Source organism: Rhopalosiphum padi, chromosome 1 (genome assembly GCF_020882245.1).
Source record: "Rhopalosiphum padi isolate XX-2018 chromosome 1, ASM2088224v1, whole genome shotgun sequence".
Lineage (NCBI taxonomy): Eukaryota > Metazoa > Arthropoda > Insecta > Hemiptera > Aphididae > Rhopalosiphum > Rhopalosiphum padi.
In genome coordinates, this window is record NC_083597.1 from 36,877,371 (window position 1) to 36,902,179 (window position 24,809).

At 25.4% G+C, this 24,809-nt stretch overlaps 1 protein-coding gene across 16 annotated transcripts in view; it reads right to left on the minus strand.

Moving 5' to 3' along the window:
- Positions 1–24,809, minus strand: part of LOC132931676 (voltage-dependent calcium channel type A subunit alpha-1) — a 225,082-nt gene that overhangs the window by 128,930 nt on the left and 71,343 nt on the right. For all 16 annotated transcript variants that reach the window (XM_060997599.1, XM_060997591.1, XM_060997592.1 and 13 more), the window contains exon 2: positions 712–904. In XM_060997599.1, coding sequence (XP_060853582.1) covers positions 712–893 — 182 coding nt within the window. In that variant the 5' untranslated portion in view covers positions 894–904. The remainder of the gene's footprint in view (positions 1–711; positions 905–24,809) is intronic.

Consider the following 24,809-nt stretch of genomic DNA (forward strand, 5'->3'; position numbering starts at 1 on the left):
TTCGAGTATAATATTATCTCAAACTGACATTATATTATATTATTATGTTAAAAAAAATAATGCAATGCGTAAACTTATACATTTATATAATATATATATATATATAGGTATATTACTTTAAGAGTCAATTAATTCAGTATATCATAAAAGTATAATTTTTTTTGAAAATAATTTACTTTCATATATTAAAATAATAAAATAATAATTTAATATATTATTATATTTCAGAAGTACATATGATATATTGATATGTATTAGATGTATAGAAATACTAAACGATCTGAACGTTTAGTCACCTTCATAAAGAATACTATAAGAATTTTATGTCAACATTTATGAAAAGGTAAGTATATTATATAATATGGATTTCAAACAGTATACTTTTAAATTAATAGTGTATATACCTGGGTTTTTCAATTAACATGTACACGCGATAAAGTATAAATGTGTAACTACGTATGTAGTATTTATAATTCATTAGATACCCAAGTGATACAATTGTATATAAACTTATGTAGTAAACTTAAACTGATAACACTCCGCTGAATAGTTTATAATAGGTATAGGTATGTAATTATATTATAAATATAATTTTAACCAAGAATCACGATTTGTGACTATTTTGTAACATAGGTATACGTTCAATGCGTATACGTACTTTCGTCTTAATATTAATAAATTATATTTTTATGATTATTTATAAGCACTCACATTATGATGTCGCCAAGTTTTATTCTGGTCTGTATGAGAGCACATGTCTTGTGATCCGAAGTAGTTACCGCTCGTCTCCGTCTTCTATACCTGGGACTCCCCGGGCCACCTGGGTGAGGTACCGACGGGGAGCTCTCCCTACGCCGTATGCTCATATGCCTACCAACCACGCCGCCCAACATCACTCCGCCACCTGTAACACGCAATAATTACTTAAAATAATGAGTAGATAATTGCTAGGTATTCAAAAGAATGTTCGAAAATTACATACAAAATAGGTAAGTGAAATGTGTGATTAATTCGATAATGAATTCAGAGACTTAAATTGTTTGTATAATATTTACATGACTTAAATTATAATTTACTACCTATATTTTTACTATATGCAATTGATTGCTATAGTCTACAGGTATATAATATTTTACGTTTTAATTAATATAGCAAAAATAATTAATTGCAATGACGATTTTCGTTTGAAAAAAGTACACATTGTTCTAATGTTTGAGTATATTAGTTTTGAAATAAGGTTAATATTTAATATTATAATATGCTAAAATTATATTTTCTTATTTTACATTTTCTAAATGACTGATCACTGTTATAAGAACCACTATATATCTATATTGCATTAATATATTGATGACAAGCGTCGTTTAAGGGTTCAAATAAATATAAAACTTAAAATATAATTTTTAAAAGTATACGTATACTTAAAAAAGAAACAATGAAAGTTTCAAACCGATATGAATCTTATATCAAGATATTTTTCAATATAAATCTACCTAATACCTGGTATATGTATAGTATATAATATATTTATACTTGCTATTATATAGCTAATACTTATATAATAAAACAAAATTCGTTTATAACTTTTATAGCAGTTAAAATTCAATAAATGAACAAAAAAATAATAACCGTTAAACTTAAAGTAATAATTTCCATTAAGGATATTGCATTTTTTTAAAAAACTGAGAACAAATCACTTGAAAAAAATTAAGAATTATACAAATCAATGCATATTCTGAGCCTGAAACTTTGGGTAATATGCCTAAGAAAATTAAGTAAAACAAAATTAATTTGTTTTTTAACTAAAAATTATTATAAGCTTATTTATACTTGAGCTTTTATATAAATATAAAATTGTTCACATTTAAAAATCTGACACTATGAATAAAAAATAAAAACTCCTATCCCTATCTATTATTATTTTTAAAACGTATTTCAATTGTAATAAAAACAATAAAGTATTTTTGGTTTTTTGTTTAAAAAAATATTAAATACAAAAACTATTATTAATTTTCATGTTGAAATATAATTATAATATATTTAAATATTATTGTATATTTTTATTTTTTTATAATTTTTCACACCGAGCAAATTCTATTTGAGCCCTAAACAACGATACGATTATTTTCTTCGGCACATAATTTAAAAATGATATAAGATCATACATATTTTTACTACTTTTAAAAATATGATGATTACATAATAAATTGACACATACAAAATAAGTGTATTTATAAATCAATGTGTGATAAATAGTTACTAGTATTACATATGTTATAAATAATAATAATAATACATTTAATATTTTTGTTTATTATATTATAGTTACATTATACTAGTTGTTAGTTTTTACGTCATAATTGTATAAATACTTTATTGAATATAATTATAACAATGTGTCATACTATTAATCACTATAACACAATTATTTTTCAGCATAGATATTAATATATTATATAATGCAATCAATGTTTTTATTAAAATCCAGTAAGTACTAGCAGGTAAGCAGTTTAACGTTTTCTGAAATTTAAAACTAGTGTCCAAGCCTACATAATTCTCAAACAAAAATAAACCTATCACAATGTTTAGTTTTTTTTTTTAGGTTTTATCATAGAATACTGCCAATAATGGTTAATATAGGATTTTATAAAAAAAAATAGATACAGGTAATTGAATACAAATACCAAAATACACATAATATTATGTACAATTGTGTTAAACAGTTTATTATAATAATATAAATAATATAGGGAATAATATCATATGGCACTTGCCACTTAGAACTGCATTAAAGGTTATTAAAAACTTAATATTTTGAAAATTATGAACTTGATGTAAAAAATTAATTTAGTTATTTGAAACATTATTTTATACGGCCGTTTAAATAAACTTTTAATTTTTCAATAACTTGAACGCTTTTAAAATGGCTCAAATCTTCTAAATAATGTTAAAAGATTTATAATGTATAAACGAATTACGAAGTTGTAAAGTGCTGTAATTTATTTTTCAAATATTAATAACATTAATCCATTTAAATTGAATCTATCCAACTGCATAGAATTTATAATATATTAATCAAACTTAGATTTTTGTATCATTGTTAATATAAATGCATAAAGCATATTAATTAGTTTAAATTGTTGAATATTTGAAGTATTAATGCCAAAATTATATTGGTTTTAAAGTAAAAATACCTATACAGTACTGTTTTATTTTGTGAACTTTTCTTAATATTTAGTAGATAAAAAGTGATTAATTAACACTTAATAACTCTGAAAATTATTATTTACTTAATAAAATATTTTGAATACAATATATGTGAACAATTGTACGCTTCGAGCTTAGAGTATTAATATTTTCTAATGATTTTATTACAGCAAACAATATTCATTAACCACAATTATCACATTTCAAATATGTAAGCTTTTTATTTCATTTTAACTCCTTTAAACTATTTTTATTATTATGATTTATGAATATGTATTTATTTCAATAAATATAAAACTTTTCTAGATGTTTTATGCGCTATAATTTCTATTTCTAAAATATCGTTAGTATTTTAATTAATGGATTAAAAAAGTAAATTCTATGATCAAAAAAAACAAATTTTTATTAAAATACTAAAATTTACTGATAATTATATTGAGTTCACTGTCCGTAAATAAATAGGCCGTACCCATTTTCCTCCAAAAACGAGATATAGTTTTTCTCCACTGTCCATTTTCCTCAAAAAAAAAGGTTGGTTTCCATTTTCCTCCACATTATTTTTGACTAAAATTATGTCTATTTTCTTCCAACATTTTAGCTAGTATCGTAGTGTTGCGTTCCGAATTATAAAGATAGAATATGGCTATATGATCACATTTTGGGAGTATCTATTGACAGAATTCTGGTCGCTTAATTTCTAGGTATGTAATTACAAAAAGTAAAATAATTATTCATATTATGTCTAATTTTTATTTTATTTAAACAGGTATTTATTTTTTGCTTAAAATTTCCTATATTTATAAAAATAATATAATATTATATACTGTAGTGATTTTACTATATTTTATATTTTATATTTTACATATTGTCTGGTTTCATTATCATCAACCACTTATTATTAATTATTATCTTATTTTTTATTATTGTTTTATTTATTCATTGATGCATTTTTATCGACATATGTATTTTTTTATTATATTCATTCTGTTTTTAGCCACCCGCCAAGTTCGGCTTGTACGGTGTATTTTATATTATAATTATATACTTGAAATATTAAAATATTTAAAATATTTTATTTATTAAAGGAAAATGGAAAGTGAAGAAAAATGATCAAGAATTATTTTTTATTTTTTTGGAGGTATATGGACCCACCCAATAAATAAATAAATAAATAAATAATAAATAAAATAATAAAGTACTTTATGGTTAATATGTAAATAAACACAGCTTAATTTCACGTGGTAAATACTGGTTAATGAACATAATAATATACAATGTTTAAATAGGAAGGTTAAAATTTATGGTATTTTTTCTTCTCAATTATTTTGAAAAGTTCTTCGAATTGTTGTTTTTGACCCTCCTAATTTTTTCCCCTACCATTCAAAGTATTAATTACATAACATGTTGTAACAAAAACTACAATACAATTTGAAGGTTTTAATGCATTGAGAGGTAGACAAACGCAAATCACAAATTTAAAAATAAAACGTACATCACTGATAACTAATAAAATCATCGCTCCGCTCAGAATCGAAAACTGTAAAAGTATGTAGAATATCACATGTTTAAATATTTATTGTATTATAAATAATAAAAATAATCCTCGTGATTAGAACTTTATTTCTTCAACTGTGTTTTGGTATTGCTATTTTTAATATTACAAATTGTTTATAAAATCATGTAGATAAAAATACTGTAACATCAATGTTTTATCTTTATAATTTAAACTAATATTAATCAAATCTATTCGAGCGTTTTAATTTTGAAATTAAATCTAAAAATAGCTATATTTTTGCTGCTAATTACTATAGGTATATTATATTTTTTTATAACAGTAATTCATAATGGGTTTTTTTTTTTAGTGAACTTGGTAAAAACTAAATAATTTAATAAAAACTTCCCAATTGTTTAATGTTATATTTGTATTCAATCTGAAATCATACATTTTTGTTTAAATAGTATTTTGGAATAAGTAAAATTGTATATATTTTCATTATTGACTTTGAAAATTAAAATAATAAAGTTAAAATAGCATACATAGTATATACCTACAAACTACAATCCAGGGGCGTAACAGGTGTATATATATATAATTAGTATACATTTTACTAACATAGCAATTTCGTATTTTATCCTATTTATTCAAGCGGTCAAAATAATGAAATCCTAGCTACACCCCTAAGTATGAATATATATATTATAGAATACTGAATAATTTAATATGTTAAAAATTACTGCGGTAAATTATATTTCCAAAACTAATAAAAATTTGACTTATTATTGAATTGATAACTTATTCTTGTTACCCTTTCTTCACTTTTTAATTGTATTAAACTTTACACTGCATTTTGTTAGTTTGTGTACTCATTTAGAAGTATTTGTATTCAAAGCGTTAGGTTAATATAATTCAACTTTTATTCTAATATATAAATCGTATAAAATTAAGAATCGAACAAAAACTGTTTAGATAGTTAAAAGACAAACGTTTATCTTATTATTTTAACGCGTATTGACTGTGAGTACACAATATAAGCATAATACATAAAACTAAAATATACAACTTACTAAAATATATAACTTTATAAATCATAAATCAATATAATATATATTTATTTGATTATAAATATTTATAAATACTATAATGAATTTATTTGTATGTGTATGAACTAGTTTTAAAAAGTTATTTAAAGTTGATGTATACATTTTTATAATATTTTACGAACTATTGAATATCGTTTAGAATATAAAACCAAACCACGTGTCTTCCGGATGATGAAAAGAATTCGAAATGTTAAAATTATGTACCTACGTTTTTACTTTATGTTTTTGAATTAATATTTATCATGGAATAAAATTGTAACCATGGTTCATATCTGACTTGTCAACAATATTATTTTAAAACGTCTACAATATATTGTTTTAAGTAAGCGTTTTAAAAAAATTAAAAATAATAATATAAAAAAATATTTTGACATAAGATTTATATTGAAAAGCCTAGTCTTTATTTAATTTATAAATTACTAAGTACAATTAATACGTTTTCGATATTTTATAATATATTGTATATTTTAATAAAATGCGCATTTGAAACAAATAATTTGAATACTTAGGTATTTATTCAATATTAATTTAATAATAAAATGGTTTAGTCATTAGGATTTAATTGTTAGACATTCAACATTTTTATTTTATTTTTATTTTTAAATGTTGGTAATTCTGTAATCTTCATGAAAATAACAATTATAGCATTAATAATTAATAGTATAACATACCGGTCGTATAATGTGTTGCTGCTAGACTTTGTGGTGCACATTTTAACCAAATAAGTGACAAGGAAATACTAGAGAGCCAGTAAATTAAATTCCAACTCACCTGAAGTGTCGTAAACGAAACCACAAAATCCTATTAGATAAAACAATACTTGACTTATAATATAATAACGTCTGTACAGGCTCCAATGAAAAACCAACAATTTGTTTTTATTAAAATAAAATATTATGTTTTAATAATGTTTATAAACTGATAAAGAGGTAAATAAATTAGTCAATATTGGAATATTAAAAACAAAATATTTAAAATCTAAAAAAATAACAAAGATTTATTTAGGAATAACACTACACTCAAAATAAATAGATCACTGGATATGAATAATAAATTAAAGTTTAATGTAAATCATTGGTTCAATTTTTTATTGCTTGTAGGCCTTAATGTTTAAAGTTTAACAAGATTAATTCAAAAAACTGTGAAACATTAAATTTTTTTATATATACATTAAGATTAATATCAACATTTATTGTTTTATAAATTTAACCATTTGAAATAAAATTTTAATAATTTAAAGACAACAATAACTTATATTCTAATATAATACATAGAAGAACATAGAAGTGTATGTTATGTTTATTAGCTTATTATATTTTAATAGGTAATAATATTCAATTTGTAAATGATTAAAATAAACTTTATATTTAAATAAAAAGTTTCTTTTTAAATTTTATTATAAAGCAATAATTAAAATTAATATTAAATATTGGTATGACATGTATCATCCATCGTGGATGTATTTAATATATTATAAAATAATATTATTATTTCTGATAAAAATTTTCAAAGTTAATAGCCTAACAGTTGGGGTTTAACTCATAAATAAATTATAGTTTAGTCATGTGTAATGGTTCCTATCGTTGTTTATAATCAATATAACAATTTTATGTGATTAAGCTGTGATATAGGTACATTAAAACATTATTAATAAAAAAAGTATGTTAAGATTAATATTAAATAATATAAAAATGTGTTATGTTGAATTTACAATTCAATATACATTTTATCAAAATAAAAAATGTAATTCATAAAACTGTTGAATAGGCTTACCAATGGTTTTATAAAAACATAAATATTTCAGAAATTTGAACGATTTCAACATTGAATGTTTTTTGATATTTTCTAACACTATTTACATATATTAAATTATACGTTGATCACAATATTTCTGCGAAAAATGAGTTCGTGTTATACCTAATTATATAATTTTAGATTAGATGAGTTTTGGCTATTATAATTTGTCTACGACTGCAATAAGTATATAATAAAACATTTTTGGTTTAAAAATATAATATTTTAAATGTAACAATTCAGTATTTTATAATACGTTGATATTTAGATAGTATAATCATACAATTGTATAAAACCACTAACCAGCCTTTTCCACTTCATTGTAGTATATTGTGTAATTGTATGAGCATAAATATTTTATATGAAAATTATTACCTTGGTTGTACTACGAGTATAATTCAAAATTTTTTCGTATTAATTTTTAGTTATTTTTAATTAATTAAAAATTAATCCATCAAATATATAAATTGTATATTTATAAAGATATTATAACAGATATTATATTATGTATTAATTAAATAGTTTTATGCTATAATAATAGGTACAGTTCATGTTAAAACATAAAAAATATTTTAGTATCAATAATTTTTTAGTATTTAAGTGTAATACTCTAATCTGAAGATCTAATAGTAATAATAAATTTAGTTTTAAAACACGTATTTAATATTTGTATCATTAAAATAATATGATCATATTCTGTTATCAAAATTATGTAATGTCAAATAAAAAATTAAAACTGAAGTCGTACGAATAATAAGATGACGAAGAATGGACAGAACGGTGAAGTAATAAAGTTTTCAATGCAAGGCGTGCTTAAAACGGTTGATGATATGTCACGGATTGCCTCAACGAATAATAATGTATTAATTATTTTACTCTAAAGTAAAATTTAATATTATCATATGTTACTAATAATATTCATAATCAATAAATTTATGATAATCATTCTTTGAATTTATAAAGATTGTCTTGTTTCAATATCAGGGGCTGGCTACGCATATTTTCTTCTAATTCAATTTATTGTCAAATGTTTTTTTACATTTCTTCTTTGAGTAAATAACGTAGTTTTTTCATAGAAACCCTCAGTATTGTAATTTGTACTCTCATCCTTCGTATATGTCTTATAATTGCTGACACCTAAGCTAGTTTTTTAGTCATAGCCATCAATGCTTTCCATTTTAAATATTCTCCAAATGTTCTCAGTTTTTTTGTTACATAATTTTAGATCTTTCTCAAATTTTTTGGGGTTACATCGCATAGGTATCTAGGACAATAAGAAAGTGGATTTCCTTGTGAACTATAATAACAATATTTTCCTGTCAGAAAACTACCGATTCATTACGAGGGGTCAAATAGGATAACCTTCCAGCATATTATGCTTTTATTTTTAAACTAATTTCACCTAAAATTTCCATTTAACTGTAACCTACCCCGTAAATGTGTATATAGGTTATATACCTTAACTTCTATATAAAAAGGTATGATGACAAGATTAAGGTTAGAGATATCGAAGGCACTTAGAGGTAGGTCACAAAATTACTCACAGTATTTTAGATATTATGTTTAGAGTTTGGTCGTTACATCGTTCAAACAACTATGGTTTCTGACCTTAAATTTTAGCCAACCTGTAACCGTATTATACTCCTAATAGCTACGGATGGTTCAAAATTTGCTAAAGAATCAATTTTTTAAGTGAATGCTTAATCATAGATCCTATATTCCCTTTGCAAATGTGGTTATAAGTTTTGTTACTTATACCACTTATTAATTAATTGTCTAGTTCTTTATTTCAACGTACTAAAATAATATTTTTTTTTTCTTTACCAGCCTCTTCTAATATTATTATCTTAACTAAACCTGTTTTAAGTATTGTATCTAATCCATATAGATTTAAATAATTACATTATAACCATGTGGATACTCAAAATGCGTGTTTTATATTTATAATCTATGTTTACTTTAATGTATAGTGGTAGGTCGGTGGAAATTAAATGATTTTTATTGATAATTCATCAATAAAAACGAATATTATACCCTCTCATTACTGTTAATATTATAATTGCATTAGAAGCACAGCTATTGCAGCATTGCGTCGGGGAAAGTATAATGTTGAAAAGTGTAGTGCAGTATTCGCGGCATTAGCAAATCATTTAAATCATTGTCAAATATTTATAAAGTAATAGGCATTTAAACACATAATACCCATAGTATGCTTTTTAATTTTCAGAAAACACACTAATTTCCCACCTATTTTAAACCATTAGTTATTCGTCTTTATGTTTTTGATCAGTGGTCAAAAAACATTTATCAATAGTCTTGACTTTTATTTTGAGTTTCAGTCCTAATCAGAACATTTTTCTAAAATCTTTAGAATAGAAAATATAACATCGATAATATTAAACTAATAGCTTTTATTCGCCGAAAATATATACGAGCTTATGCCTTTAAAAGTTGCTCAGCGCTTATAAGTATATTTAATATTTATAGACAATATCCGTTTATGATAAGTACATATTTATAAACGGTGTATAATAATTTTATTATAACTTGTAAACTTAATTGTAAAACATTCGTATTATACTAATACTATAATAGTCGTGTGTAACAGAGTAATATTATATATTTAATAACATCGTTAGATAATAATTAATAAAATATTATGTCCATTTTCTGTAGCATCTAACGTATAATAAATCATGTATGCACCACAATATCTGTGACTACGCTTAAAACTAACGGTAGTGGATTAGTGTTACGGTCTTATTCGTCCGATTCATAAAAAAGAAAACCACTGAACGCCCAAAACAAAATCGAAGACTAACCCCATTGTATACCCAAGTGCCTACCACGGTTATGTGCCTATATTATGAAATTTATCTGCAGGCGGTCAGCCACATGCGTAAGACGTAGTTATACAACAATAAGTATACTACCTTTATAATGTGTATGAGTGTGTAACCGTGGTATTAGCTACGCTAAATGTCTAAAAAAAAAACACTTTTTCACCCTTAACCATATATCACACAGAGGTCCATATAATAGCTGCAGATCGTTAGGCAGAATCCATTATTGCCGTTGGAACGCACACGACAATGTGAGCGCATGTCTGCGGTAAAGGTTATAATGCATGTGACGGGGTCGTAGAACTCGAGTCTCATTCCGTCGCGCATAAAGACGTATATTATATCACGCACCCTTCGTCACTATTGCCGTTGTCCATCCGCCATTGAAGAAAATCACCCACCGCAGTACAACATAGCGTTTGATATCTGAACAAAGAATCTTCATGCACATTCGGTGTGGACGAAGGATGTGAATAATCCACGTAAACCAGAACTTCTCAACTCGTCTCAAGCTACAGAACAATTTTTAAAATATTTACCCACCATGAACCATTCCATTCCTAATATTTCACCACTGCATTCAGTTATTATTCTTTAATTTTTAAGTTTTTTCATATTACTTTATAATCATATATTACAATTTGTAAAACATAAACAATATATAACACTGGTAAATAAGATGCGTTTATATAAATTTGAAATACGTGAAAAAAAGGCTTCTATTCAGGATACAAATTTAAATTTTAGTATTTTTAGGTACGTTTTTATAAAAATTCTTAGAAATCTCGAACAAACTACAAATGATAACCATCGACATGAACATAATACGTGGAAAGTGATTTATACGATTTACTTGCGATGAATATCGACGTAATTTTATTAGGTAGGTACCCATATAATAATATTATACTAACAGATGTATTTTGGGTAATCCATTAATATTTTAAGTCAATTTCTTTTGTTTAGATACATAGTTTGAAGTATTTTATATTGTGTTATACATGCGTTGTATACCTGGATTTAAATGAATAAAGGAACTTTCATTCTTAAAACCTATTTTACAAGAAAATCGTAAACACACTTCATGAATCAACAGAAAATAAGCTCCTGAACAATATCGGGAAATATCATATTGTTTATTGCACCCATGAATATTATCATCTTCAAAAAAATTTAACGATTTTCCGACATTATTATTATCTAAATACAATATTTTATTATTTTATTCTGGAAACGTCATCAATTTCTTAACACAATTGTAAAACTTAATAACTGATGTCGTTTATTTATGGCTTTAAAAAAACTTTAATTGGCAGTTGCATTAGATCGTGGCTATTTGTGTATAAAAATAAATTTATTTAATCAGTTATTTGTGTCAGTAAGTATTAAAAAAAAATGAAGTATGTATATGTGGGTTGTTTCTTATATAAAAAATATCCGTTCAAACTAAGTTATAAGTACATAACTTAATTAAAATAATGTGTAGAGGTTACAATTAATTGCACACAACTTATATGAAATATGGATTCATTTATCATCAGAGACTTTCTCAAGTCCATATTATTATATTAATAGGAAAGGATCATATAAAATGTTACATGACTGGTAAGAACGAATGCTGAGTTATTCAATGAAATGTTAATTTGCATTATTTGTTAAGCTTAAATACAAAAAAAAAATAAAAAGAAAAGTAGAAAACATAAGAATAAAAATATTATTTCACTTTAATTTTATATATATAAAAAAAAAAATTTTATTATTCATAAATTATTTCATGCGCAGAATAGGTATAGCCGTGAATAATATTATTTATATAAAACATAGTAAGAAGTAACAAATCGTTAAAAATAAAAAACCATCAAGTTAGTGTGTAAAATTCAATATAAACTAACAAATTTTCATATATTTGTAAAATGTATAATTTCTTGAAGAAACTCAATAAAAGCTAATGATATCACGATAATATTTAATTATAATTTTTTTTTAACTGCTGATTCTGATGTTTGGCTAAAATGATTATAATTTCAATGATCATATTATTATAATGTTAGTTTGTTAGTATATACAATTATTTTCATTGAAAAAAAAAATGTTGATGTCAATTGAAATAAATAATTTATAGAGAGTATTATGTTATTAAAATGGTCAATAACTGCGAAAATTCAAAATAATATTGTTTTATTCTGTTGAGTTATTTAAAATGATTAATAAATTACCATTTAATCATACTATTCTGATTATGAATATTAACATAATTGTGCATTTTTATGATATATCTATAATAAACTAAACTTAATCTCCCATGCGTTGTTAAAAATAAAAATATCCATAAATTATTAATTTTAATTTATTTTGATGAACCTAGGATATCAAAAATTCCTTTATACAGCAACATTTGTTATATTATTATCAAATATTTTTTATATACATACCAGGCAATATTTATACAAGTATATATAAAAGTAAAATTTAAAAAAATAAATATATTTTTTTTAAATACAGGTATATATAGACGTTAATAATAATATAATGCGCTGATGGACGGTGATATATTTCATAATGGTAATGAACGTATAATGAACTGTTACAAAACTGTGACATACCGTGACATTAATATTCGAGGCACGTTGAGCAAAATATTTCAGTCTGATTTTTAATTTAATAATTTAATAATATAAAGGGAAAAAACCGGGAGGTGGTCAGTTTCTAGAATGAGAAGTCCACGAGTCAGTTTGTTAGCGACGAATCCATACGCGTACCTACATAATATAATTATCATTTATTTTACCATGCCAACTCCTTAGTTATCTAAAAACCGAACATAATTACTCGTTGTTCTAACCGATGTCGCTATAACTTGCTGCACTCAACGAAATAACCGTCAGCTCACGCACCGTGTAATTTATTGTCAAAATATGTTGTTTCAGCCAAATGTTTGTCCATTTTTCGTAGAAGTACTTACGGAAAGTATTAGACGTATACTAAAAGAAATAAATGTGTTTTAATGTACAGTACTATGTTGTACAAACAAACAACTCGATTTTTAAAATGTCCAAGGCGGTAGACGGCCGTGTAATACATGCACTGCAGTAGTGCAGTGCATACATTTCGACGCGATTTATTTCGTACCGTTCGTACTATCAGCACGATTACCACGGTACTAACACATTTTCCCATTATAGAATTATGAAATCCCGATTGGTTACAACATTTTAGTATCATGGATCTAATTTTCATTTTTCAATAATATTGCAGTTGTATATTTTTTTTTAACTATTCCATGTACGATGTGTCTAAGAGTAATGTGAAATTACTAATATGTATGCATTTTATAATTATTAAACTTGATTTATTTTTGAGACGTAAGCATAATATTACTATCAATATAGTTTTAAATTTTTTTTTATGAAAAAAATAAAATTTTAATCAATATTGTACTAAATATTTTCTTCTAATCATGTAAGTATTCATCAATTTAAAATCTCCTTTTTGGCCGAAAATTTAACGTGGTAGTATCGTACTACCGCGATATAGATATTACAATCACACTTATATGACTTATATTATGATGATTTTGTTTATTCAGGAAAAATATATGTGTTAAACTGTTACCTAAACGACTGACCATAACTACTACCTATATAGCGGACATTTGATACACGTTGTTCGCCAAATTGACTTCACTTTGTAAATTTTGTGTTTTCAAACATTATATTATAATATAATTTATGTTGTTATATTAAGTCGTACGATATAAGCTGTATTAACATTAAAATCTGAATATTATGTGAGAAATCGGCGTTTTACTATACAATTTATTTAGTCATTCATAATTATTACATTATACGAAATTACATATTATTATTTCTCGCGAATTTTGAGCAAATGCATTCTCGCACGCGCCTCGTTACCTCACAGCAACGGCTAGTGAACGGCATGCGAAAAGTGACTTATCGTCAAGCCCACTTCCACCACTCATCGGAAGACTGCGATGTAGACAAGCGGTCTAAAAAAATCCGCGAAAACTGTCGATAGTTGTTTTGTCAAATTGTATATTAAAATATAATACGAGTATACCGTTGTCGTTGAATAATTTTTTATTAAAATTTGAAATTTACCTTTAAGATTACCTCAATAATCACTTCTTAAACGTTGTTTTGTGTTTCAAATGGTTAGGTACAAACATTTATCCATATAACGATAGAAGTAATAAAAGTATGTACAATAATATATTGCGATATATATAATAAATGTTTTCTAAATACATATTAAATAATTTTATTAATTTTATATAGTTAAAATTCATCATTAAATGTATATTTTGTTATTGGACATTTTATTTGATAAGTTTCACTCAGGCAAGCATTTTATTTTTAAAACGTTCAACTTGGACATAATATAAATTAATTTAACAATATTATGTTATATTTTATTTAGTATATTTTGCTTTTACTTATTTATATATTAATAAATTGAATTCACGAATAACGTTATGTATTACTGTATATTTAGTATGAGTGTCGTGAAATAATTGTAAATTTAAATAACGTGCATTATTTCCGATAGTTTATTTTATTGTACATATAAGTGTAAGAGTGATTTTAAAGGTTTGAAACTTCTCGCATCTGATTACAACGCAAGCATGTTCTTTGATATATTTTTAAAGTTTCGTTTGTAAACGGTCTCCAATGAATCATGTTTGTTCTACAAAATACTGTTTTTTACGTGTGCATCACGTTATATAATGCGATAAAATTATTTTCCTGAAAACGAAACAGTCTAATAAAATAAATACGAAACAATTAAATATTATATATATAATATAATATGGTCTGGATACACGCACGCAACAATTGTAGGAAGAAGACCAACGTATACTATAGGCGAACATTCAACGCGCGGTATATTATGTGCATTATTTGCAGAGGCGCTCTTGCACGTGATATATGGCAATAATAAATATTGTGTTTTTCTGCCCGTTCCCACCGGGCTTAATAATTAAATGTTGAACCTTTTTTTTTTTTTTTGTTATTATTTGTTACCGGGAGGCGTACATATTGTATACCTGGCACCTAATATCTACCCATGTATACATATTATACATAGAGATACTCACAAACTTATCTACCTATTTACTTACTTATTTACTTAATACTTTTTTATGACCTACTTTCTATGAGTCTTACATGTTATTATATTGCATACTCACTTGCTACGTATTGTTGGGGGTGATCATGAGTCTACAAGTAGAATCACTCAAATGTGAAAATCTCTATAAAGTTTGTCGTATTTCTACCCCCATCCCCCCAAAAAAGGAAATTATAAAAAATGAAACCAACAAAAAGACATTGATTGCATGTTATGATCGTTATCAAAGTATTTTTTGTGTTATATTATATCCATTATAGTTTCACATCGAGACATGTTTTGAATTTTGAATTCGTAAATACAGCAGTTCTGAAAACATAATTTATCCACGAAACCGACGGTAATAATTGTATCTAATAGTTTGTATAATGAGCTTCGTACCAAAATTTTGCACTCACACTAAGATAAGAAGTCACTTTTTGATTGATAAATCCTCCCAACGAAAAAAAAAAAGTTTTGTTGCATGCGTTCTTATGAATTTCAAACAAGCAAATTTCAAACAAGATACCTAGACAGAGTTAAATCATAAAAAGTGCCGATAAATATTTCAACCGATTCCGCGAATCTTTTTATGGTGTGGAGTTTTTACTTTTATTCATATTGGTACAGTACTGCGTTAAGTGTTTTTAAAAACGCAGATTAGCAAAAATCGATAAAATTGTGTATATTGCAAACGCAAAGGTCGAGATGTTCTTAAATATTTGCATATTTTACACGACGCGCCATTTAATTCAATATAATGAATATAATTTCTACGGTTATATTTTTTATAGTTGTTTAATTTGTACAATTGTTTTTATAATACTAAAAAATAAAAAATTCATAATATTAGATCGTAAATTTACGTAGACCCATCACTTAAAACCCAAGACTTACTAAACATATTTTGTAATAATAATAAACGATTTAAACATATCTGGATGTATGATCTTCAACTTTGGGCTAATGCAAAAAAATGTAACATCAACAAACATTAAAAATTTTGAAGTAAGAAAATAAATATATATCCCACTTTATGTCTCCAATCACACAATATATTTGGATTCCATCATCGCGATGGGTAAAATGATATCCATACAAGAAAAAGCAAAATTATTTTACAAAAATTTCATAGCAACTTAACCACTCACTCGAACTACTTGAAAAAAATCTAGCATCCCTTTAATTCATAATAATGTCACCAAGACTTCTTTAACGATAATATATGTTCCGAATCAATATATTCAATACATAAATACGTTTTTTTTTATGAATTATTGTTTTTATAATTTTTTTTTTTTGCTGTAATAACGTAATTATATTATTCATCGACATGCCACATGCTATTAAATTAAAATATTGTCTTATAGAAATGTGATGAAAAAACCAATCCACATTTATGTATAATATATTGATTTTTAACAGTGACTATTAAGGTGATACCTACAAGACTTTAGAGACATAATTGTATAGCCTGCAGTGATGAAATTTATATAGAAAAAAAAACGTAAATTAAAACTTCATCTACTGTAAGTTATTCATAGATTATCGTATGTATATTTAATTAAACACATTATTATTTATATTTAAAGGTTTTTTAAAAAAATCATCAAACGTTTAGTTTACTGCGGTGAATGGGGATCGATAATAATGTTAAATTAATAAAAAAATATGTATCACCATGAGGTTTACTGTTTAATTATTATTTGTATTCTATTTCAGTGTAGAATTTTAAAAAATTTTTACGTCGTCATATATGTTATTCAGAAAATATATTTTTCATCGTGTTAAAAAAAAAACGGTGCATGAGACAAGATGTGCACTATGCGTTTACCGATTTGATAGTTGATTAAACTATTGATTATAAATACTATAGTTTATGTAAATTTTAAAACATTTATAAACTACTCGTATGTATAATACATATAATGATCAATAAAATACGAATTAGCTCTAGGCGTAAAAATGTTAATTGTTGAATTCCGAAAAATGATATATTTAAAAAATGTAAAGACGTTAAAATAAAAAAAGGTCTAGATCTATGATGTTCATAAAAATACGTAATTTAAACGAGTTTGTTTCACACAATCGAAAATTAAAGTAAAATGCATATACATATTATACGTATTATAATATTTCACAAGCGTTTTTAATATCAGACTTCTCGAAAACTGTACTATACGATCCACTTGTAAAAAATAATCACACACAACCATATAATATATTGTTATACAGCTTTCGGGAAAACCCTTATGGAATACTCGAAAGAATATTGTGTCGACATCTACTATTATATACCTATGCATACAGAGAGTGATAGTAAGAACTGACAAATGGATTTAGTTAGTTTAACTATGAAATTAATTTATTCCTATGAATATTTTTCAAATTATTATTATTATATTATGTATATAATATAATAAATACAAAACATAATAATTAATTATTTTAATTTAAAGCTAATAGAAAAATATTAATTAGAACAAAATTTAGTCATATGAATAGTTTTTTTTATATTAATCATCACTCATTAGTTATTTCTATTACACACTGTCCATATTATGATATAATATACACATATTATTATTACCATTTTTAATAAAAAATATTCAATTAAATTGTAGAGACGGGATATGTAAAACTAGACAAAACTCTAATATCTACACGCCAGAGTCGAGTTACACGGGCAGCTAGAGACTCGTCGTCAGACGACGGTGACGATAAGGCGGACTACAAATCCAAAGTTGGCGACTCCGACGAGGACGAAGCAGCTGTCGAAGAGGTTGACGAGGTATTGGAGGTTCGTGCGCGCTCGTTGGCCGTACGGTCGCAGGTGTTGACAATACAGCGCCGACATAGGCCGCCGATCCTACCATACCCATCGCCGTACAGAACTACAGAATAAACAGTCCGCGGTCAAAAAGTTGCTGCCAATACCAAATTTGACGATGTGCACTGGCCCGAGGTCGGCGACGCCGACGTTTGATGACAGGATCGGAGCAGGGTCGTCTAAGTATTACGAGCCCGAGGATGGTTACGAGCTTTTCATGGCGTTCGTGGACGGAAACAATTCCACTCGAGAAAAAATAAAATACATCCAGTCGCCGGAACTGTAACTCCAATCACAGCTGCCCGTCAAGTGCAAGGTATGTCCCGCTTGAACCGCCACACAGATTATTATTTTGCGGTGCGCTCGATCGACGTGCACGATAGTCGATTGCCATGATTGTGAGTCTAGAGTAATCATTCGGTGTAAAAGTCTGTCCCGATGCTTTCCGGTGCTTTTTTGAATTTAAAAATATTAAATGCACACCGAAAATTGGTAATCGAGTGTCTAGGTATCAGTCCTCAACCGCGGTGCAAATCGATATCTGGCTGGGCAATCCGTGTACGGCGGAATCTCATACCTCCTGACGTCGAAATTCCTATGTTGTATTGTAGTAGAAAAAGTTAAAATAGAATGTTAATACTTAAGTTAAGTTAAAATTGATGGGAGAGTACTCTACTCTGACCACTCTGGTCACATTCATCATTCAATTGTCAGAATGTAAATTTAAGAAAAAAAAAAAAAACAATAACAGTATTGAATGTAATGTTTCACAATAACCTGCGCGCTGAACTTGGCGGACGGTACAGATTGACTAACTAACTAATTGCTATTAATAATCGAAAGATAATAAATCGGTCTCCATTGTCATCGTGATCTGCCCGAATCGTCGGTCGACACACGCCGACAACGTAAACAAAATAATATAATAATAATAATAATAGACTGTTAATGTCGTCGTGGTCTGCACGACGTACGGCGATAACACGAAATGTAAAATATATACAATATAATAATAATTAAATTAATCATAGTCAAAATAACCACAAAATTAATAAAAAAAACTAATTTCAACTAAGCCTTTCAGGTAGGAAAAGCGACTGCGTCGGATCGCGGACAATGCTAAACATAACTTATAATAAAAAAAAATAATAATAGTTATTGTTTTGACAACGAATAACCGATAACAGGTAGTTAAAGCTAAAAATAAATCTATGGTAATTCACTATTTTTCGCATCGCGCTTGGCGGACAACGGGTACGACCTTAGCGTTTTCTTATATAAAACGAAGATACACACATATTATTATTACCAATTTTAATGAAAATTATTCAATTAAATTGAAGAGACATAATATGTAACTTTGTGTAACTCTTTTTTAACTTCAAATGCTTCGATATGCTTATCCTCGAATTTATTTTGGCCCGACTATTATAATGTAGGTACCTACATTATATATTATGTATATATTATACATGCCACTATATCAACATAACTTTACACCACACAACTAAGTATGAATAATTAATTTAAATTATTAATTCAGATTTCGAAATATTTACATAAATTAAGGCGTTATATAAAGTAATTTTTTTAAAAGTTAAACTCTCATTTTCTCAAAATGCCAAATTATTTTCGTTTTTTGAAATCTTTTGTTTTACATAAAAATTATTTTGCATTTTTGAGTCATTACCAAATAAATAATATTAACGATATTTTTAATAGTTATAACTTAAAATTTATTTTTAACGACTGCATACTTCAATTTCATACTCCAAAGAAATCAAAGCAGACAAGTTTTCTGAGAATATTTGAAAAATTAAATTACAAACGCGAAGTTTATTAGTTATAACTTTATAAATATTTATTTTATTTAAAAAAATATGAACGGTATGGCCCTTTATAAAAATATTTACATGTTTTTACTTATACATAATTAACAAATCCTAAATAATTTAGACATTTATAACATAAATTTAAATATGAAATGCAAACAATAGTTCATATTAGTAATAGACATAAACGTCTAGCTAGTTTATTTTTTTTAAATAATTTGAGGAGTATAAATAAAAGAATAGAAGAGGACTTGAAAACAGTATTACACTGAAAAACTTTTTTAAATTAATGAGTGAAAGTAATGTAGGTCATTCTGTTTTACCAGATAACAAATTGTTTAAAAACTTAACACTTATACACGTCCGTGTTTAACCAATGTAGTGATCATAATAATCTCAGCGATAGCAGCCGCATATACATATATGTGGAGTAAATGAGGATATTATTCAGTATGAATCTAGTAAAGCTTAAAAATGTATGTTAAAAAAGTTCTAACTGAATATGATTTATCACTGTGCTGATATGTCATATGACTACTATAGTTGTAGGGTAGGACTAATTAATGGACAATTTAGCACTTTTATAGTAGATTCCTACAATTTTGATGATTGTACCTCAGAAAAAGACATTACCCGCACGGCTTGTATTTTTAAGATTTAGTAATAGACTTATTGAACAAAAACATAAGCTATTTAGATTGTATTTCAATTTCCGCCAGTTATAAAAACAATTAATTTCATAAATCAACAAATGAGCAAAACCTAATGAGTTGACAATGTTTTAGAACAAAATTGACTTTTTTAACAACAAGAATAAGTAATAAGTATTACTAGTATTACTTTTTTAGTAGTAGTATTTTATATAAGTTATATTAAATTTCCATAATATGGAGACTTTAAACTTGATTCCTTGCATTCTGACTTACAATTATCTATTCTTAAGATAAAAATTGAATTAGATTATAGGAGAAGAAAACTGAAACCTGAAAATTCAAGTAAACTTAAGACATTACGATTTACATATTATTATTTTATGGTATAAAAAAATAAAATATTATGTAGTTGAATCAAACTACATACTAAAATATCAGATATGAGTTACAGAAACATTAAAATAAACTAAGTTATTTAAAGTTAAATAAAATTTTTTGTGTTTGTTGGCCGTAATAATTGCGGCGAGACATCTGTTGTACACCACCGCCATACGCTCTTTTTTATTTATATTACATATCTATTTAATAACATAAATATATATACTTTTTTAAATGTATACATAATTTATTATATGTACTTGATATTTTAATATTATATAATAACCGTCACATCATTACAATTAATTTAAGTATAAAATTGATATCGTATTGGTTACAATATTTATAATATCTACTCGTAATATTTACAAACATATATGTTATAACAATAATTTGGTCAGAGGGGTCCTTTCGTAATTCATGGTAAATTTCCCATTACAATATGACAACGCGCACGACATGTTTATATTATAATTTAATTTCAGACTTCGGAGATGAGTTGTCAGTGAATTGATTCTCATAGCGTTCACTCGAATTCCCAATACTTCACAAGCCGCATAATAATATATACGAACATAACTGGAAAAATGGTTTTTGCCATAGATTTTGGTGCATCCGGTATGTAGGCAGACAGTAACACGTGAATGTGTTTCCACAACGTCAAAAAACTGCAGCTGATCGCGGTGGTTTTCATGTTGGCGACGTATAAACGCCGCATGAACGCGTATTCAAATCGTATTCCTATAATAACTACTCAATCATGTCGTGCGCTGCCTAAAAAGATAGGTATACATGATCCGAATTTAAGTCTTGGGAAGCCTTTGTAAAATTACTAATATTTGAACTTCCTTTATTGAAAATACTTGTTTTTATTGGTATTTGATAAAAGTAAAGATAGTTTTGAAAAAAGAAAACATTTAAAATAGGTTTTTCTTGGCTCATATTGTATTCTATTAAATCGAGTTAAAATTAACAATAAATCTAATTCCATAATAGTCTAGAATAAACAAGTGTGGGTAATTTCTTAAAATTATTTTTTTCTTGACCGTTATTTGATTTTGTTGATAATTTATTTCCTAAAGTTAGAAAATCTGGGACGTCGACCTGAGGTTAGTGCATTGCACGCATTACACTTCCGCTAAGTCCAACACTATAAAGTAATAATAAATACGTTGTACGTAATATATATATTAAATACACGGAGGTTTATCTGCTGCTCCATAAGTCACGCGTCCGCAAAAGTCTGTGTATTTACAGACATTTTTTTAAATAATTTATAAATTGTACTTATCTATTGCTTAATGCAAGAAGAGCCAATTTCAAAAAATAATATTGCTGGGAAATTTTAAATAATTAAAATATATATGTAAAATATAGTATATGAGTGTTTCTTTTATTAAACAATACTCATTATTTCAAAATCTATTAACGTTTCAACTTATATTTTTTTACATAACTCCTAGTCAAAATAAAAACATTCTTAAGAAAAATTATATTTTTAACATTGTAATTTTTTTATGGTTTTTCACTTTTTTGAACGAAAACATACATTTTTAATTTCATATTCTGTAGTAGAATATTTTTGGAGTATTTTGATACATATAAATCGAAATTCGGACGAGTAGTTTATGACTTATAAATATTTAAAAATTTTGTGAGTAGTGTAGTAGACTAACATTTTGCGGGGTGCTCTATTCACTCAAAAAACTATAAATATTTATATCTCATATACTACTTGTCATCTGAATTTCGATTATTATAATATATCGAAATACTCCAAAAAATATTATGCTTCCAAATTTAAAATTAAAAATAAATGTTATTATTCAAAATAGTAAACACTTATAAATTATTACTATAAAAACAATGTTTTTTTTAAAAAAAAAAGTATTATTTTATTTCAACCGGAAGCTATGTAAAAAAAAAAATATTTTAAAAAATGTTAATAGATTTTGAAATAATGAGTGACAACAGAATCTGTATAGAATCATTATGTATATAAATTATAGTTTTTACGAAGGTTTTGGAATTTTGATGACTAAATTTGTTTTACATCCCTAATTTAATAAAATATTTATATTTTTCGAAACCAGAAAATATATTTATTTTCCACATATTATTTTGCTTTTATTCTTAGTGAATACACTAAAATATAAAATAAACACATTTTTAATAATAAATAGCTTGACTTTTTTCACTAAAAACTAATACAAATATTAAAACGAATATATCGTTAGTGTAAAAATAATATTTATATCCATTATTGCTTGATTTAGAAATGGCCAATTTCACATCCTAATAAATGGCCTGTAGATCATACGTGTCCAATTTCAAAATAGGCTCGTAATATTATATATTAATATTAATATTATAGTGATGTAATTAAATCTATTGAATAATGTAAAAATAGTCAATGTATGTTTTAATATTGTCGAACTGCTTAGATATTATCCGTTTTAGCCTATTACTAGTGTTTTTTTTTGGAGCCAATTATTAATAATATCATATAAGCACGATTTTTTGACAGTTAAATTTTTTTTTATAGTTCTTTGACAACAGAGTTTTATTTTTAATAAGTAGTACCTAATTTTGAATAAGCGATTGTTATTTAAATTGAATTTAAAAATTAAAAAATATGTGTTACACAATTCTTGTTCTCTTTAGTTTTTTAATAAATATATTATAATAGCTTCATATCTGTAATTATCAATACTTAATTAATGTGTTAACAGCATAAACTCTAGTGATTTTTGAAAATCAAAAATTGTAAGTTCTTTTAATGGTAATGAAGTTCGTTTTTAACTCAAATGTAATTTAATGTATCCAAATAAAAAAGTTGCTTAAAAATAGTTCAATTAAATGTTTTTGAACGGTAAATCATTGGGTATTAAAAAAAGAGTTATATTTTCCCTTCACTGCAGTAAAATATTATAATAATATATACCTCGATATAGGTACTTATACATAAAAAGTGATTTTATAAATATCCTCAACTATCTCTTTTTAATCTTTAACTATGATTTTATAGAAATCGCTTACATAATTTATCTCAAATTTCTGTGAGACACAGTTTTTTTTCAAATTAGACTCATTAGACAAATTAGAGCTCATATTCACAGAATTATTTGTTTAGAAGTAGATGTATTATATATATACTATATTAATATTATATTATATATTATTATTATTATTTTTTGTTAATCAATTTTCTTTTTACTACGTATATACTGTATAAAAAAATTAAAAAAATTATATTTAAATAATAATTGTAGAATATAGAAAAATTAATATAATCATTATTTAAGTAATGTATTTTAAGAATTTAAAATAATAAATGGTCTTTTTTTAAATAAACACTCCAAAATTGTATATATTATCCAAATTTACAATCTAATACATTAATTTGCATTATTATACCTGTTACTCGAATAATTATAGACTTCTAAGTCCTTTTATTATCACATTAATAGTAAAATAATTTAGTGACGGTAAATTTTAATTTTTGATCACGAACTGCTTTTATTATTAATATTTTACCCTATAT